Below are 18,663 nucleotides of genomic sequence, written 5' to 3'. Positions count from 1 at the left end.
CAGCGATTTATTTGTACTTCTTTCAATTTAGCATACTGTATTCACTGCTCAAAATGTGGTCTCCTCTACACTGGGGAGACCAAACGCAGACTGGATAATTGCTTTGCAGAACACCTCCATTCAGTCTGCAAGTGCAACCCTGAGTTTCCAGTCACTTGTCAGTTCAATTCGCCTCCTTGCTCCCACTCGGAAGTTTCTGTCCTTGGCCTGCTGCAGTGTTCCAATGAGGTTTAACACAAGCTTGAGAAACAGCACCTCATCTTTCGACTGGGCACTTTACAGCCTTCCAGACTCAACAATGAGTTCAATAATTTTACATCCTAACCTCTGCCCCCATTTCTTTCCTGATTATTTTTGTTTCCCTCCATTTCTTTCTTAATCCCTTCACCGTGTGTTTGGATGGCTGCTATCCTGCTGTTCACACCTCATCCAGATACAGCTTTTGTTTCTTTACCACTCCTTTTGGCTTTGTACTATGAAACCTTTTATCATTTCATCCTGCCCTCCACCCTATCACAGACTTTTCCTTTTGTTCTTCTTCCCCTCCCCCCTTTCACTTGCTCAAAACCTATTACATTTCTAACTTTTGACAGTTCCGATGAAAGGCCACAGACGTGAAACATTAACTCTGTGTTTCTCTTTACAGATGCTGCCTGACCTGCCGAATATTTCTAGCCGAGTATTTCCAGCATTTTCTGTTTTTGTTTCAGATTTCCAGCATCCGCAGTATTTTGCTTTCGTGTCAGTGAAGGTGCACAAAAGCACATTAATAACCTTTTTATCTAATATACTCGCTGTTTGTTGTAGGGAGGTTCCTAGGCTGCACTCCAAGCGGCATGACTGAGATCTGGAAATTTTATTGTGTGTGAAATTTGTTTCAATTTATTTATTTATTTTTTATTTAGAGATACAGCACTGAAACAGGTCCTTCAGCCCACCAAGTCTGTGCTGACCAACCATCTACACCAACCCGACAGCAATCCCATATTCCTTACCACCTACCTACACTAGGGGCAATTTACAATGGCCAATTTACCTATCACCTGCAAGTCTTTGGTTGTGGGAGGAAACCGGAGCACCCGGCGAAAACCCACACGGTCACAGGGAGAACTTGCAAACTCCGCACAGGCTGTACCCAGAATCGAACCCAGGTCCCTGGAGCTGTGAAGCTGTAGTGCTAACCACTGCACCAATAATACTAATAAGTCTGATCCAATATTTAAAAAGGTAAGAAGTATTGTGTTGGGAATTAAAGGTCAATTAGCATCTATGGTTTGGAATCATTGGAATTACTCATCTTGGAAGCAATTCAAGATCTTGGAAGCAATTCAAGATCATCTGGTGAAGGTAAAGGCAATAAATTCAAGCCAACAAGGTTTTTCGTGCCTAAACATTTGCTGGAATTCCTTGAGGATGTAACACAGTTAACAAATGAAGATATATTTGTTGATCTTCTTTTGATAGCCCAGTGGGTAAAATACATTGCTGCATGTGATCACTATCATTGCATATTATTCTGATCCTAAAAGCAATGAAAGTCAGCCCTTAATGTGTTAGTCACAGCCAGAATAATGCTAACCAAATGCAGCTGGGCTTTATTCAGTATAGTAAGGGTTAAATACATTTGTTATTCTAATAAAATTGCAACATGGTAATGAATGAGCAATTTGACATAAAAATCACCCCTTGATTTGAAGGGACGCAGTTGAGAAGAGACAGTTGCCTGAATGAGACATTTGCCTGAGTAAATTTGGAAATTTGGTGCACCTGGAATTTGGTGCAGAGGGGGAACGAGGGGCTCCTTTTCCTATCTTTTTTAGTCTCCAGCAATTGGTGAGTCTTCTTCCTTTGACTCCAAGGTAAGTGAGTGCAACTTTCCATTACTTCAACTTGAATTATTAACTAATTGACTAAAAAAAATTGTACAGAGATGGCAGGGCCCGTGCTGTGCTGCAACTGCAGCATGTGGGAATCTGTGGAATGCACTGCAATCCCGGGCAACCGTGTCTGCAGTAAGTGTCTGCAGCTTGCATGACTTCAACTCAGAATTGCTGAGCTGGAGGCTGAGTTGCAGATATTGCGAAGCATCAGGGAGGGGAAGAGTTACTTGGACACTTTGTTCCAGGAGGCAGCCATACCCCTTAGAATACAGAGAATATTAGAGATGGCCAATGGTCATGGATAGAAGGGTGTGACTGCAACTGAGGTAGGTAGGGGGAATCAGCATGTAGTGATGGAGGAGCCTCAGCACCTGACCTTGTCCAACAGGTATGAGGTCCTGGCTAGCTGTGTGGAAGAGAAGGACTGCAAGATAGATGAGCGGACTGACCATGGCACCATGGTGAAAGATGCCATTCCAGTGGGGGGAATGAAGAGGAATGTGGTAGTGATAGGACACAGTACAGTCAGGGGGATAGATACTGTTCTCTGTAGCTGCGACCAGGAGCTCCGACGGCTGTGTTGCCTTCCCCCTGCCAGGCTTAAGGACATCGCCTTGTGGCTGGAGAGGAACCAGGAGTGGGAGTGGGATTATCCAGTTGTCGTGGTCCATGTGGGAACCAATGACATAGCTAGAACCAGAAATGATGTTCTGCTTAGAGAATTTGAGGATTTAGGGTCTAAACTAAGACGCAGAACAGCAAAGGTAATCATCTCCGGATTGTTACCTGAGCCACGCACAAATTGGCATAGGGTCAAGCAGATTAGTGAACTAAATGCACGGCTCAAAGAGTGATGTGGGAAGAAGGGGTTTTGATTCTTGGGGCAGTGGCATCAGTACTCAGGGAAGAGGGAGCTATTCCGTTGGGATGGGCTTCACTTGAACTGGGCTGGAACCAGTGTCTTGGCCAATTGCAAACAGGAGCCCTGTGGACAGGGCTTTAAACTAACAGAGTGGGGGAGGGGGGAGGGTTTGGGTAAAGGGAAATTTAGAAATCCAAAGAGAGAGGTCAGCGCATTGGAGCAGGATAGTGATGTGGGTAACTCCCAGCAGAATGGGACAGGAAGGGACAGAGAGTACAACAAAATGTGTCCATTGCCAAATAAGGTCATTGTAGGGAATAGAGGTAAAAAAATGAAATTAAAGTTCCTTTATCTGAATGTACGAAGCATCTGTAATAAGATAGATGAACTAGTGGCACGAATAGAGGTAAATGATCTAGATCTACTTGCCATTATCGAGACATGGTTTCAAGGAGATCAAGGTTGGGAAATGAATATTCCAGGGTGCACAATATTTCATAGAGACAGACAGAATGGCAAAGGAGGAGGGGTAGCCCTGATAGTAAAGGATGACAGAAGGACATGAATAAGAAGGGATCTGGCCTCAGAGGATCATGACGTAGAATCAGTTTGGGTGAAAATTAGGAATAGCAGGAGTCAGAAAACACTGGTGGGAGTAGTTTACAGGCCCCTTAACAGTAGTTATATTATTGGACGGAACATGAAATGGGAAATTACTGGAGCATGAAAAAAAGGTAATTAATTGTTGGAGAAAATCCAGATTGTGCCCAATTGTTGAACAAATTCTCCGGACTCAGACGTTGAGAATCAAACACTTTATTGCATGATATCATGGGGCAGCACACCTTACCTAAAGGCGGTCCAGTGCTACTCCCAAAAGCTACAGATCGCTGTGGACTTATATAGTATAAAAGAGGCAGAGCTAACAGTTTCACAATTAGATAAGCACCCATAAGATGGTCACAAGACTGCCTACGTGACCATGCAGAGTCCATTATGTGTAAAGCGTTAGTTTCGACAATAACAAACTATAATTCCTTATTTCAATGCCCACTCCAGACATCAATCTGGCCATAACGTCTGATTGTGGTTAGTTGCTCTGTCTACATTTTATGACAGTTGATTGTGGTTAGATTAGCTACAAGCTGTGTCCTGTTTTTCTGCTTCTACAAAGTTAAGTAATAATTAGCAAAACTCAGCAAAACTTCTCCAACATTAATTAATTATGGGGGACTTTAATCCGCACATAGACTGGGACAATCAAATTGGCAACAGTGGTCTAGAAGATGAATTTGTAGAATGCATTTGTGATAGTTTCTTGGAGCAATACATTGTAGAACTGACCAGGGATAAAGCTATCCTAGATCTCATATTGTGTAATGAAGCAGGGTTCATAAGCAATGTCATCACTGGGAAATAGTGATCATAATACCATTGAATTTCATGTTAAGTTTGGAAGTGAAACGTTTCAATCAGAAACAAGAATCTTAAACTTAAACAAAACCAATTACGAAGGTATGAGGGGAGAAGTGGCTAAGGTTGATTGGGTAAATAGACTGGAAGGTATGGCGGTAAATGAACAGTGGGAAAAATTTAAAGAGACAATTCAAAGGGTTCAACTAAAGTACATTCCGTTCAAAAACAAAAAATTGTCAAGAAAGACCCATTTGTGGCTCGCTCAGGAAGTTAAGGAGAGTATTTGACTAAAAGAAGAGACATACAATGTTATAAAAATAATAGCAAGTCTGAGGTTTGGGAGTGTTTTGGAAACCAGTAAAGGGCCACCAAAAAGTTAGAAAGGGAAGAAATGGAATATGAGAGTAACCTAGCCAGCAATATAAAAACAGATTTTAAGAGCTTTTATAATTACAAAAAAAGGAAGAGAGTAGCTAAAGTAGATGTTGGTTCCTTAGAGGCAGAAACAGGAGAAACATCATGGGGAACGAGGAAATAGCAGAGGCATTGAATAAATATTTTGGGCTGAATTTTATGAGTGCGCCGCAGTTTGTGGCGGCGCACTCTTATGGCAGCATGCATCCCATGCGGATGCACCGTCCCTGAGCCCCCGCAATATTACGCATGGGGGCTCATTTAAATAGAGCGGGTGGAGCGGCCGCCTACGATGACGTAAGGGGAGGCCGCCACATCCCCGGCAATGGCACTAGTGCCGACGCGTAGGCGTTGGTGCTATTTTTAAAGGGCTTTAAGCATTTCAGTATAATCTTAATATTTAAAGTTGTAGCACTGTGAAATATTATTAAATAAAAAATTTTGTGATGGAGGCCCTTCCCCAACTGCACTCCCCCCCCCCCCAATGGTTATTTAAGTGTCACTTCATGTCAGAAAAAACTTTATTCCCTTCCCGAACTTCCCCCCCCAACCTTTTAACATTTGGCCTCTAACCCCTTCCCGCCATTCATACAACCAATAACATTTGTTTTCCCTGCTCCCCCCCCCCCTGAAAATCTTATTCCTCCCACCAGTTTCTCGCCTCGGAACTCTGTGCGGAGTTCCGGAGGTGCGCGAAGCACGAACGGCTGCCTGCAGGTAAGTTTGTTTACATATGATTAATGTTACCTTGCACATGCTGATGAAGGGTCCACCGCCAGGCGGTGGTGAGGCGGGGGACCGCACCAAGGATCCCCCGCTGCCAGTAATATGCAGTGGGCCCTGCTCGACATTGTGGGCCAAGGCGGGCCTCTCCCCATTACCTTCCGGAGCAGAGAGAAGTCGGACCTGTGTGGGAACGTCGAGAACTGGGAGCGGATAAATTCAGCACAAGGCACTGGGCCTTCACTTACCTTCAGGAGCGGAAAGTAGTCGGACCTGTGTGGGAACGCCTAGAACCGGGAGCGGATAAATTCAGTCCGAGGCTTGGGGCCTTCACTTACCTTCCTGGAGCGGACAGCAGTCCAGGAACGCCGGAGTTTTGAAAAAAGAAGGAAAAAAGTCAACAGTGACATCACAGGAAAGCTGCAAGGTGATTGGTTGGTGAAGAACTGCTGTTAGGGAATAACTCTAAACAGCTGGGTAAGTGATCCAAGTAAAGAGAAAGGTCTACAGTTTTTTTTAATATAGTAGGTAGTGCCTTGTTTTAGGGAATCAAGGTCCCTAGTGTAAATAATCTAATTTCTGGGTAATTTAAAGGAATAAATTCAGGGTAAGTCATGGCAGGGCAGCTTGGCAGCATGGAGTGCTCCTCCTGTGCAATGTGGGAAGTCAGGGACACTTCCAGTGTCCAGGGTGAACACGTGTGCAGGAAGTGTCTCCAGCTGCAGCTACTCGAAATCCACGTTTTGAATATGGAGTGGCGGCTGGAGACACCGTGGAGCATCCGCGAGGCTGAAATTACAGTGGATAGCAAGTACAAGACGGTGGTCACATCGCAGGTAAAGACTGCTGAGGCAGAAAGGGAATGGGTGACTGCCAGGCAGAATAGAAGAACTAGGCAGGTAGTGCAGGAATCCCCTGGGTCCATCTCCATATCTAACAGATTTTCTGCTTTGGATACTGTTGGGAGAGATAGCTTCTCAGGGGAATGCAGCAAGAGCCATGTCTGTGGTACCATGGGTGGCTCAGCTGCACAGGAGGGGAGGAAGAGCTATAGTGATAGGGGATTCTACTGTAAGGGGTACAGATAGACGTTTCTGTGCCCGCAAATGTGACTCCAGGATGGTATGTTGCCTCCCTGGTGCTAGGGTCAAGGATGTCACGGAGTGGCTGCTGGACATTCTGCAGGGGGAGGATGAACAGTCAGAGGTCGTGGTTCACATTGGTACCAACAACATAGGGAGAAAGAGGGATGAGGTCCTGCAACAAGAATTTAGGGAGCTAGGTAGCAGATTAAAAAGCAGGACCTCAAAGGTTGTAATCTCTGGATTACTCCCGGAGCCACCTGCTAGTGAGTACAGGAATAGGAGGATAGAGCAGATGAATGCATGGCTGAAGAGATGGTGCAGGAGGGAGGGCTTTAGTTTCCGGGATCACTGGGTCTGTTTCTGGCGAAGGTGGGACCTGTACAAGTTGGACAGGTTGCACCTGAACCGGAATGGGACCAAAATCCTTGCTGGGAGGTTTGCTAGTGCTGTTGGGGGTTGGGGGGGTGGGGGTTAAACTAATTTGGTAGGGGGATGGGATACAGAGTGGAGGTACAGTAGGGGGTGATGCACAGCCAAATATAGAAGATAATCTAAGTCAGTATGGAAGGCAGAGCAAATATAGACCTGCTAAGGCACAGGCGAATAATGCATGGCTGGATTGCATCTATTTTAACGCAAGGAGTCTTACTAGTAAGGCAGATGAATTGAGGGAGTTGATTAACACATGGGAATATGATATTGTTGCTATCACAGAGACATGGTTGAGGGAAGGACAGGACTGACAGCTCAATATTCCAGGGTATAGAATCTTCAGGGGTGACAGGGGAGAGTGTAAAAGAGGAGGTGGCATTGCACTGTTGACCAAGGAGTCAATTACTGCAGTAAGGAGGGATGATATCTTAAAAGATTCCTCAAATGAGGCCACATGGGTAGAACTTAAAAACAAAAAGGGGGCAGTCACTTGGCTGGGAGTGTACTACAGGCCTCCAAACAGTCAGGGAGGGATAGAGGAGCAGATATGTAGGCAAATCTCAGACAGGTGTAGAAATAATAGGGTAATAATAGTAGGGGATTTCAACTTCCCCAATATCAACTGGGATAGTCAGTGCAAAAGGCTTAAAGGGGGCGGAATTCTTAAAGTGCATACAGGAGAGCTTTTTGAGCCAGTCCTATAAGAGAAGGGGCGGTACTGGACCTAATCCTACGGAATGAAGCCGGACAAGTGGTAGAAGTGTCAGTGAGGGAGCATTTCGGGGATAGTGACCATAACTCTGTAAGATTTAAGGTAGTTATGGAAAAGGACAAAGAGGGACTGGAAATAAAAGTACTGAATTGGGGGAAGGTCGATTTCAATATGATAAAACAGGATCTGGCCAAAGTGGACTGGGAGCAGCTACTTGTAGGAAAGTCTACTTCAGACCAGCGGGAGTCATTCAAAAAGGAAACAGTGAGAGTTCAGGGCCAACATGTTCCCGTAAAGGTGAAGGATAGGACCAACAAGTCCAGGGAACCCTGGCTGTCATGGGATACAGAGGATTGGATAAGGAAAAAAAAAGAGGCTTATGGCAGATTAAGAGCGCTGAAAACTGCAGAGAATCTAGAGGAGTACAGAAAGTGTGTGGGGGGGGGGGGGGGGGGGTACTTAAAAAAGTAATTAGGAGAGCGAAGAGGGGCAGGCAAGATAAAGGAAAATCCCAAGTCATTTTATAAGTATATTAAGGGCAAGAGGATAACCAGGAAAAGAGTAGGGCCCATTAGGGACCAAAGTAGCAATCTGTGTCTGGAGCCTGAGGACAGAGGTGAGGTTTTAAATGATGACTTTTCATCTGTGTTCACTATGGAGAAGGACGATGCAGGTGGAGAGATCAGGGAGGGGGATATAGTGATATAGTTGAACAAATTAGCATTGAAAAGAAGTATTAGCGGTTTTAGTGGGTTTAAAGGGTAGGCGGTGGCGTAGTGGTATTATCACTGGACTAGTAACCCAGAGACCCAGGGTATTCCTCTGGGGACATGGGTTCGAATCCCACCACAGCAGAAGGTGGAATTTGAATTTCATTAATAAATCTGGAATTAAAACTTGAACCGCTGCAGTCCATTTGGGGTAGGTATACCCACAGTGCTGTTAGGAAGGGAGTTCCAGGATTTTGACCCAGCGACAGTGAAGGAACAGCGATATAGTTCCAAGTCAGGATGGTGTGTGACTTGGAGGGGAACTTGCAGGTGATGGTGTTCCCATGTATTTGCTGCCCTTGTCCTTCTAGTTGGTAGAGGTCGCGGGTTTGGAAGGTGCTGTCTAAGGAGCCTTGGTGCATTGCTGCAGTGCATCTTGTAGATGGTACACAGCTGCCACTGTGCGTCGGTGGTGGAGTCAGTGATTGTTTGTAGATGGGATGCCAATCAAGTGGGCTGCTTTGTCCTGGATGGTGTCGAGCTTTTTGAGTGTTGTTGGAGCTGTTGGAGCAGTTTCTGGTCAACAGTAGCCCGTAGGATGTTGATAGTGGGGGATTAAGCGATGGTAATGCCATTGAATGTCAAGGGGAGATGGTTAGAATCTCTCTTGTTGGAGATGGTCATTGCCTGGTACTTGTGTGGCAGGAATGATACTTGCCACTTGTCAGCCCAAGCCTGGATATTGTCCAGGTCTTGCTGCATTTCTACACGGACTGCTTCAGTATCTGAGGAGTCACGAATGTTGCTGAACATTGTGCAATCATCAGCGAACATCCCCACTTCTGACCTTATGATTGAAGGAAGGTCATTGATGAAGCAGCTGAAGATGGTTGGGCCTAGGACACTACCCTGAGGAACTCCTGCAGTGATGTCCTGGAGCTCAGATGATTGACCTCCAACAACCACAACCATCTTCCTTTGCGCTAGGTATGATTCCAGCCAGCGGAGGGTTTTCCCCCTGATTCCCATTGACCTCAGTTTTGCTAGGGCTCCTTGATGCCATACTTGGTCAAATGCTGCCTTAATGTCTAGGGCAGTCACTCTCACCTCACCTCTTGAGTTCAGCCCTGTTGTCCATGTTTGAACCAAGGCTGTAATGAGGTCAGGAGCTGAGTGGCCCTGGTGGAACCCAAACTGAGCGTCACTGAGCAGGTTATTGCTAAGCAAGTGCCGCTTGATGGCACTGTTGTTGACGCCTTCCATCACTTTACTGATGATAGAGAGTAGGCTGATGGGGCAGTAATTGGCTGGGTTGGATTTGTCCTGCTTTTTGTGTACAGGACATACCCGGGCAATTTTCCACATTGCAGGGTAGATGCCAGTGTTGTAGCTGTACTGGAACAGCTTGGCTAGGGGCACGGCAAGTTCTGTAGCACAGGTCTTCAGTACTATTGCCGGAATATTGTCAGGGCCCATTGTGCGGTGGTCACTCCTACCAATACAGTAATGGACAGAAGCATCTGCAGCAAGCAGATTGGTGAGGATGAGGTCAAGTATGTTTTTCCCTCATGTTGGTTCCCCCAGCACCTGCCGCAGATCCAGTCTAGCAGCTATGTCCTTTAGGACTCGGCCAGCTCGGTCAGTAGTGGTGCTACCGAGCCACTCTTGGTGATGGACATTGAAGTCCCCCACCCAGAGTACATTTTGTGCCCTTGCCACCCTCAGTGCTTCCTCCAAGTGGTGTTCAACATGGTGGAGTACTGAGTCATCAGCTGAGGGAGGGCGGTAGGTGGTAATCAGTAGGAGGGTACCTTGCCCATGTTTGACCTGATGCCATGAGACTTCATGGGGTCTGGAGTCAATGTTGAGGACTCCCAGGGCAACTCCCTCCCTAGTGTATACCACTGTGCCGCCACCTCTGCTGGGTCTGTCCTGCCGGTGGGACAGGACTTTGCAGGGTCGACAGGGCTGGGTTTGCCATTGTCGTTTCCAGTGCCAAGATTCTGAAAGGCCTTGATAGGGTAGAAGCTGAGAAATTGTTCCCACTGGTCATGGAATCTAGAACATGGGGACACAGTCTCAGGATAAGGGGCGAATCATTCAGGACTGAGATGAGGAGAAATTACTGCACTCAAAGGGTTGTGACTCTTTGGAATTCTCTATCCCAAAGGGTTGTGGATGCTCCATCGTTGAATGCATTTAAGGCTGGGATAGATGTATTTTTTCTTGCAGAGAATCAAGGGTTATGGGGAGCAGGCAGGAAGGTGGAAATGAAGCCCAAGATCAGCTATGATTGTATTGAATGGTGGAGCAGGCTTGATGGGCCATATGGTCTACTTCTGCTCCTATTTCTCGTGTTCTTGTGATTTTATTATTGAAGTTACTGATGTGCATTAAAATGGAAAAAAATCATATTCCTGAAAATACATTAATTAGAATTTGATCATGTTTTATCTGTGTCAACTGGTCCAATCTGTCCTACCAGAACAGAGTCCAAATTTACAGTCTCACTCACAGGAAATATATTTGCAAAACAAAAAAAGCTGGATTTTGTCTCAGTACTTCTCAGACAATAGGGAAATTGTGAAATTCTGCAGTTATGTTCATCAGCATTTGTGCTAATATAAATATTGGTATAATCAGACAAAAGGAGCCGCACAATGTAGAAACAGGGGCAGGCCACACAGACTCTCATACTTGTTCTGCCATTCAGTTAGATCATAGCTGAGCTGTATGTTAACTCCTTGGTTCCATATTTCTTAATAGCCTTGCCTAACAAAGATCTATCAATCTCAGTTTTGGAATTTTCAATTGACCTAGCCTCAACTGTTTTGGAGGGAGTGAGTTTCAGATTTCCACTGCACTTCATGTGAAGCAATGCCTCCTGACAATGCTTCTGATCAGGCTAGCTATAATTTTTAAGATTATGCATCCTTGTACTGGATTCCCCCACGATAAGAAAGAGTTTCTCTTTATCTACCCTGTCAACTTCTTTAATCTTCTTAAACACCTCAAATACATCACCCATTAATATTTATACTCAATGCAATACAAGCCTAGTCTCTGCAACCTGTCCTCATAATTTAACTCTTTCAGCCCCAGTATTATTCTGACGAATCTGGGCTGTATCCATTCAAAGGCTAATATGGCCTTCCTGACATGCAGTGCCTAGAAATGAATGCAATACTCTAAATGGGCTTCAACCAGAGCTTTATATAGCTATAACAATTTCTACCCCTTTGTACTCCAGCCCTCTGGAGATAAAGGCTTCTGTTCCATTAGCCTTTTAAATTGCTTTTTGTACTGTTAATTTTTAGTACTTCCTGTACTTATACCCTTAAATCTCTCTGTTCCTCCATAACTCCCAGTTTCTTGCCATTTAGAAAATACTCGGATCTATCCTTCTTGTGTCCAAAGACACATTTTCCCACATTGAACTCTGTCTGCCACAGTTTTACCCACTCACTTCATCTATCAATGTCCCTTTGTAACTTTCTGCCCCCATCTACACTATTTACTGTTCCACCAAACTTGGTGCCATCAGCAAACGTGGATAGCTGGCTTTCTGTGTTTCAGAAGAAATCAATTCTCTAATTTACAAACTGGACTAAAAGAAATATCAATAAAGGAAATATACATAAAGCAAACAGCAACTCTGGAAAGAGAACACTCTGTTGAATGGTTCCTGGGTTTGGACCTAAGAACTCCAAAGTTAGATTAAAAATTTCCCTTAGACGAAGTAAGAAAAAGTGGGTCATGGAACACAAATTCCCACACTCACACAAAATCCTGCTCATCCATCACCTGTGTCCTCTCCAGGTTTCACCAGCTCCTCATGTTCCAGCACATTAACTGCAAGACGTTTATCCTCACTTTCAAACCTCTGCATGACCTTAACCATGCTACTGACCTGAAACGTTAACTCTGCTTCTCTCTCCACAGATGCTGCCAGCCCTGCTGAGTATTTCCATCATTTCTTGTTTTTATTGCGAAATGCCTTCCTGCACTTGAGCTGCATGGAAATGCAAGTTGATGTAACTCAAGTTAATCTTTTGCTATTTAAAACATGACTGAAGCTTTTGTATTTAGTTGGGTGGATTGCTCCAAAGTGCAGGCAAGTCATTCATCATTTACTCTAACAATGTAGCTTGAATAAAATGAGCGAGTCCAGGGTTGGCTGCTGAGTCTTTTGCAGTCCACTCGGAACCAAAGTCCAGGAGCTGCTGTTTTGAGAGGGTGAATCTTTGCAGCAGCGCGTTTCCGGAAAGCTGCTGTTATAGTAACCGGAGCTGACAGGTGAGGAGCAGCGGCAGAAGAACCGGCTGCTTCTGGTGAAGATCGGGTGGTTGATCCCCACTTTTGTATCATTCCTGGACAGAGTGGAGGGCTCGCTGCTAGCCTGGCGGGGAGGATGAACGCGAATCGCTTCTCCTTGTCAGCCGAAGAGTATTTGAGTGAGTAGAAGCCGCGGCTCTGTTACTGTCAGAACGGTTCTGATGAAAGGCCAACGAGCTGAAACGTTAACTCTGTTTCTCTGCCTGACCTGCTGAATATTTCCAGCATTTTCTGTTTTTATTTCAGATTTCCAGCATCCGCAGTATTTGGTTTTGGGTCTTCTTCTCTCCTGATATCACATCGATACAGGAGAAGCTTGTCTTAGGGGAGCACCTGGCACTCGTGCACAGGTCTTCAGGACATTGTCAGGACCCATTCCATCATTGTGTTCGGTGCACTCCCAGCTTCTTAATCTCATGTGGATTGAACCAAATTACCTAGGCACTGCCATCAAAGATGGTGGGGACCTTGGGAGGAGGCCAAGTGGGATGGCTTACTCGGCGCTTTGGCCTGAAGCCACTTGCAAGCACTTCAGCCTTTGGTTTCAGCATGGTTGAGATGGTGATATTCACACACCCTCTTCCCATGCATTGCCTGATTGTCTCTTGCCATTCTTGACTGGATGTGATCGGGCTAGATACCTCTGTTGGTTGTGGATCTCCTTAGCTCTGTATGTAGCCTGCTGTTTTTGGTGTTTTGTATGCAGGTTGCAATGTTCTATGCAGTAGCAACACGTGTGGTGTTCACCACTAACAGGATGCTGCCGTCAAGCCAAAAAGACGTCCTGCCTATCACACAAATGAGTAATGCGATATATGAATTCCAGTGTCAGTGCGATGCTAGGTATCTAGGCCGTACGTCCCAAAGACTGGCAGATCGATTCAAACGTGTCCCTTCTGCTGTTCGCAACAGGCAAGGTATGGGCTGTACCCAACCAGCCGGTGCTTGCAAAACTCAAAACACAGTGTCCAACATTAGATATGATTCTGTGATTGGACAACATTTGCTAAATAATTCACAGTGTGATAAGAATTATGCTGACAACCAATTTAAGATTGTCAGTAGGGTTCGCGGTGTGGTGCATTTGTGCGTACTGGAAGCTTCCTATATTAATACATAAGGCCCTGTTCTTTGCAGACAGAAAGAATATGTACAAACATTGTGCCTTTTTCAGCTGAACAAAATAAGAGACAGCCATTCACCGGTTCATTCCTCAGGGCAATGCCTTGACCAATCACAGTCAAGCTGCCTAGTTTAAATTTTAAACAAAGCTTGGCAGTTAACTGTCAGTCATGGCAATGCCTTTACCTATCAGAGTTCACTTGCCAACGAATCAGTACTCTCTTCTCATGAAGTATTAGTTGCTGTTTCCCTTACATTGGTTGTTCTTGCAATTGTCCTGATGAGTGCAAGACGAAAAGCTTCGACGACATGTCTCTATTTTCAGCAATAATCCCCAGATGTTAGTGCACTATCATTTCCTGCCTGTTACTTAATAGCAGGTCCATAATCTGATCTTTTCATGTGGTTAATTGATTATCTTGTAAGAATCCAGTTTTGTTTCCAGAATCATATTTTCATTTCTTGTATATTTCACAATTGATCACTGCTAATTTATCACTCATAACAGCTTACTAGGCTAGGAGACAGATCAATAGAGAAGCAGTGGCAGACATTCAAGGAGATATTTCAGAATACTCAGGGTAAGTATTTTCCGACTATAAAGAAAAATTCTAAGGGCAGGACCCACCATACGTGGTTAACTAAAGAATTTCAGAATGCATCAAACTTAAGGAAAATGCATATAATTGTGCAAAGATGAGCGGCAGGTCAGATGATTGGTCAGAATATAAAGAATGACAGAGAATGACTAAAATGTTATTCAGGAGAAAGAAATTAGAGTATGAGAGGAAGCCAGCTAGAAATGTAAAAATGGATAGCAAGAGTTTCTACATGTATTTAAAAAGGAAAAGAGTAAGCAAAGTGAGTGTTGGTCCTCTAGAGAGTGAGAATGGGGAGTTAATAGTAGATAATAAGGAAATGGCGGATTAAATATTTTGCTTCTGTCTTCAGTATAGAGGATAAAAAAAACATTCCAGTAATAGCTGTAAATCAGGAGGTGGAAGGAAGAGAGGAACTTGGTGAAATTACAATCACCATGGAAGCGGTCCTGACCAAACTGATGGAACTGTGGCTGACAAGTCCCTGGGTCCTGATGGGCTTCATCCTAGGGTCTTAAAAGAGCTGGCTAATGAGCTAGTAGATGTGTTGGTGTTAATTTTTCAAAATTTGCTAAATTCTGTAATGATTCCATCAGACCGGAAAATAGCAAATCTCACCCCTTTTCAAGAAGTGGGGCTGGGAGGCAGAAAACAGGTAACTATAGGCCAGTTAGCTTGATGTCTGTCAAGGGGAAGGTGTTAGAATTGATCATTAAGGAGGCTATAGCTGGGCACTTAGAAAAACTCAAGGTAATCGGGAATAGTCAGCATGGCTTTGTGAGAGGGAGATCATGTTTAACCAAGATCATGTTCTTTGAAGGAATGACATGTGCCGTGGATAAAGGGGAGCCCGTTGATGTACTGTACTTGGATTTCCAGAAGGCATTTGACAAGGTGCCAGTTAAAAGGTTATTGTGCAAAGTAGGAACTCATGTTGTAGGGGATAACATATTAGCATAGATAGAAGATTGGCTGGCTGGCAGAAAACAGAGAGTATGCATAAATGGGTCCTTTTCTGATTGGCAGGATGTGACGGGCAGAGTCCTGCAGGAGTCTATGCTGGGACCTCAACTTTTTACAATTGTTATCAATGACCTAGATGAGGGGAGTGATGGCATGGTGGCTAAGTTTGCAGATGTAACAAAGATAGGTAGGAAAGTATTTTGTGAAGAGGACGTAAGGAGCTTGCAGACCGATATAGATAGGTTGAGTGAGTGGGTAAAAATCTGACAAATGGAGTATAATATGGGAAAATGTCAAGTTGTTCACTTTGGCAGGAAGAATAAAAAAGCAGAGTATTATTTAAACGGAGAACGACTGCAGAACTCCGAGGTGCAGAGGGATCTAGGTGTTCTAGTGCATGAGTCACAAAAAGTTAGTGTGCAGGTACAGCAAGTCGTAAAGAAGGCTAATGGAATGCTATCCTTTATTACAAGAGGAATTGAAAATAAAAGTAAGGATGTTATGTTTCAGATATACAGGGCATTGGTGAGCCACATCTCAAATACTGTGTGCAGTTTAGGTCTCCTTATTTAAGGAAGGATGTGAATGCATTGGAGGCGGTTCAGAGGAGGTTTACTAGATTGATACCTGGAATGAGTGGATTGTCTTATGAGGAAAGGTTGGACAGACTGGGCTTGTTTTCACTAGAGTTTAGAAGAGTGAGGGGATATTTGATTGAAGTAAGTAAGGTCCTGAACGGTCTTGACAATTTGGATGTGGAAGGGATGTTTCCTCTTATGGGGGAGTCCAGATCTAGGGGGCACTGTTTTAAAATTAGTAGCCACCCTTCTAGGACAGAGATGAGGAAAATTTTTTTCTCTCAGAGTGTTGTGGACTTTGGACTCTCTGCCTCAGACGGTAGTGGAGGCGGGGTCATTGAATAATTTTAATTTTAAGGTAGATAGATTCTTGTTAGGCAAGAGAATCAAAGGTTATTAGGGGTAGATGGGAGTGTGGAATTTGAGACACAAACAGATCAGCCATGATCTTATTGAATGGCAGAGCAAGTTTAAGGGGCTGAGTGGCCTACTTATTTTCCTAATTCGTACGTTCATAGCTTCACCTGCTCCTCTATATGCTTCTTTTATTTCACTGCAAAGCTATTGACCTAATTCCATCTCCCAACCCAGTAGTTTGTAGCAGGTAGCCATTGTCAGTTTTCTTCTGATCATATCTCTTGGCCCCATCGATAGGGTTTCAACTGTATTATAACATGGACGAGGACCATCTCTGTTGTAATCAAGTTTTCTCTCATCCCAGTTTGTGTTTTCTATCTTCACAAAGTGATCTGTATGTTTATCTAACCTATGTAATTATTGAACGAGTTTTCTGTAATGCCTATGGTTTCTGAACCTCTCTCCGGCAAAGACTCTGAGCTTTCATATATAGAACTCTGAGGTATCCTACTCAGTCACTCTCTAAATGTTTATTTTGCCATTATTTCTTTGTATTCTCCAAATCCTTTTACTATTTACCTGTTATGTTGATAGCATTTGAACTGCCATCTACCAGTCCTTGTTTCATCCCATAACATCTAGCTTCTTTATATTGTCTACCTCAGTTATTCTTCCCTCTTCCTATTTGCCATCTTTGCAAGAACATTGCTGCTGGTCTGATTCAGGTGAAATACCTCTCATCGGGCAGCCATAAAGACAGGGCTAAATTGTGGCGAGTCGAAGAGACTTAGTAGTTGGCAGGAAAAAAGACAGAGGCGCAAGGGGAGAGCCAACTGTGCAACAGCCCCAACAAACAAATTTCTCTGCAGCACCTGTGGAAGAGCCTGTCACTCCAGAATTGGCCTTTATAGCCACTCCAGGCGCTGCTTCACAAACCACTGACCACCTCCAGGCGCGTATCCATTGTCTCTCGAGATAAGGAGGCCCAAAAGAAAAAAAGAAAGAAAACCTCTCATCTATATAGTTCCAATCTACCCGGGAACTTGCCCAATGTCCTAAAAACATGAAACGCTCCTTTCTGTGTCAGCTTTCAGGAGTAATCCTGAGATTACCACCTTCAGGGTCTTCTACTGTAGAACCTAATTCTTCAAACTCTGTCTATGGGATAACCTGCCCTGTTTCCCTGTCCTTTTAGAGCACCCACCCTATTATGTCCTTTACTGTGGTATCTGGGAAGCATCACGCTATTCATAGCTCTCACCTGCAAATCAGGTTGTCCATGCATCAAATTAAAGAATCAATTATATTTACTGCTCTCCAATTCTCATGGATAGTGTGTCTCTTTTTTTTCTTCATTCATAGGATGTGGGCGTCACTGGCCAAGCCAGCATTCATTGCCCATCCCTAATTGCCCTTGAGAAGGTGGTGGTGAGCTGCCTTCTTGAACCGCTGCAGTCCATGTGGGGTAGGTACACCCACAGTGCTGTTAGGAAGGGAGTTCCAGGATTTTGACCCAGTACAGCGAAGGAACAGCGATTATAGTTCCAAGTCAGGATGGTTTGTGACTTGGAGGGGAACTTGCAAGTGATGGTGTTCCCATGCATTTGCTGCCCTTGTTCTTCTATTTGGTAGAGGTCGTGGGTTTGGAAGGTGCCTTGGTGTGTTGCTGCAGTGCATGTTGTAGATGGTACACACTGCTGCCACTGTGCGTCGGTGGTGGAGGGAGTGAATGTTTGTGGATGGGGTGCCAATCAAGCAGGCTGCTTTGTCCTGGATGGTGTCGAGCTTCTTGAGTGTGTAACTTCCCCATGTGTAACTCCATAACTCCATAGTACTGTGGTGTTGATTATCCTCTATTGTTCATCCATCCATAGCCTCTTCATAGGTGTTTGGAATTGTAAAACTATTGGGCATGTCCAGACCCATAATGTTTTCTTGCTTCCCCCAATTCACTAACTCTGCTGTGCATTCCACATCCTCTCAGTTCTGTTGTGCAAAAAAAGTTTCTGCTGCATTCCCAGTAGCCTAGCTCCTAATTCTACTATTAACAAATCTAACATCTTAATTAGAACTAATTCCCACTTACCTGCCTGGTTTTTCATATTTTGGCCCACTCTGTCTCAGTGCCAAACTCCTGTTCAGGCCAAATATACTTCCTTACCAGTAAAAATACATTCTGCCATCTCACGCAATCGGCTTCTTGTATGTAAAGAAAGGGTAGTGCATTTCCTTATTCTGCTTGAGATGTGGAAATTGTTGAAATCAAGGAAAGAAGTGCTGAGATGTTGCAGACAACTGAAGGAGATGTCTTGATAATACTGTAAAGCCAGTGCAAAAGAATCACAAATGAACGATGTGTAAAGACAAGGCAGTGGAAGCACACTTTACGATAATAAAACTACTCATATTAAATTGGAAGTAGATTCTAGAGGGAATATTTCTTCTTGAAACAGGTTTTTTCTTACCTCTGTCTTT

The 18,663-nt window shown here is 44.3% G+C and overlaps 1 protein-coding gene across 1 annotated transcript in view; it reads left to right on the top strand.

Annotated features, from left to right (window-relative positions):
• The first annotated feature begins 12,466 nt into the window (after nucleotides 1-12,466).
• Nucleotides 12,467-18,663, top strand: part of cstpp1 (centriolar satellite-associated tubulin polyglutamylase complex regulator 1) — a 458,657-nt gene continuing 452,460 nt past the window's right edge. Inside the window, exon 1 of the mRNA XM_068046902.1 lies at nucleotides 12,467-12,688. Coding sequence (XP_067903003.1) covers nucleotides 12,646-12,688 — 43 coding nt within the window. The 5' untranslated portion in view covers nucleotides 12,467-12,645. The remainder of the gene's footprint in view (nucleotides 12,689-18,663) is intronic.

The sequence above is a fragment of the Heterodontus francisci genome, chromosome 14 (genome assembly GCF_036365525.1).
Source record: "Heterodontus francisci isolate sHetFra1 chromosome 14, sHetFra1.hap1, whole genome shotgun sequence".
Classification (NCBI taxonomy): domain Eukaryota; kingdom Metazoa; phylum Chordata; class Chondrichthyes; order Heterodontiformes; family Heterodontidae; genus Heterodontus; species Heterodontus francisci.
Note: the sequence above shows the minus strand (reverse complement) of the source record. Positions and strands in the feature narration are given on the sequence as shown.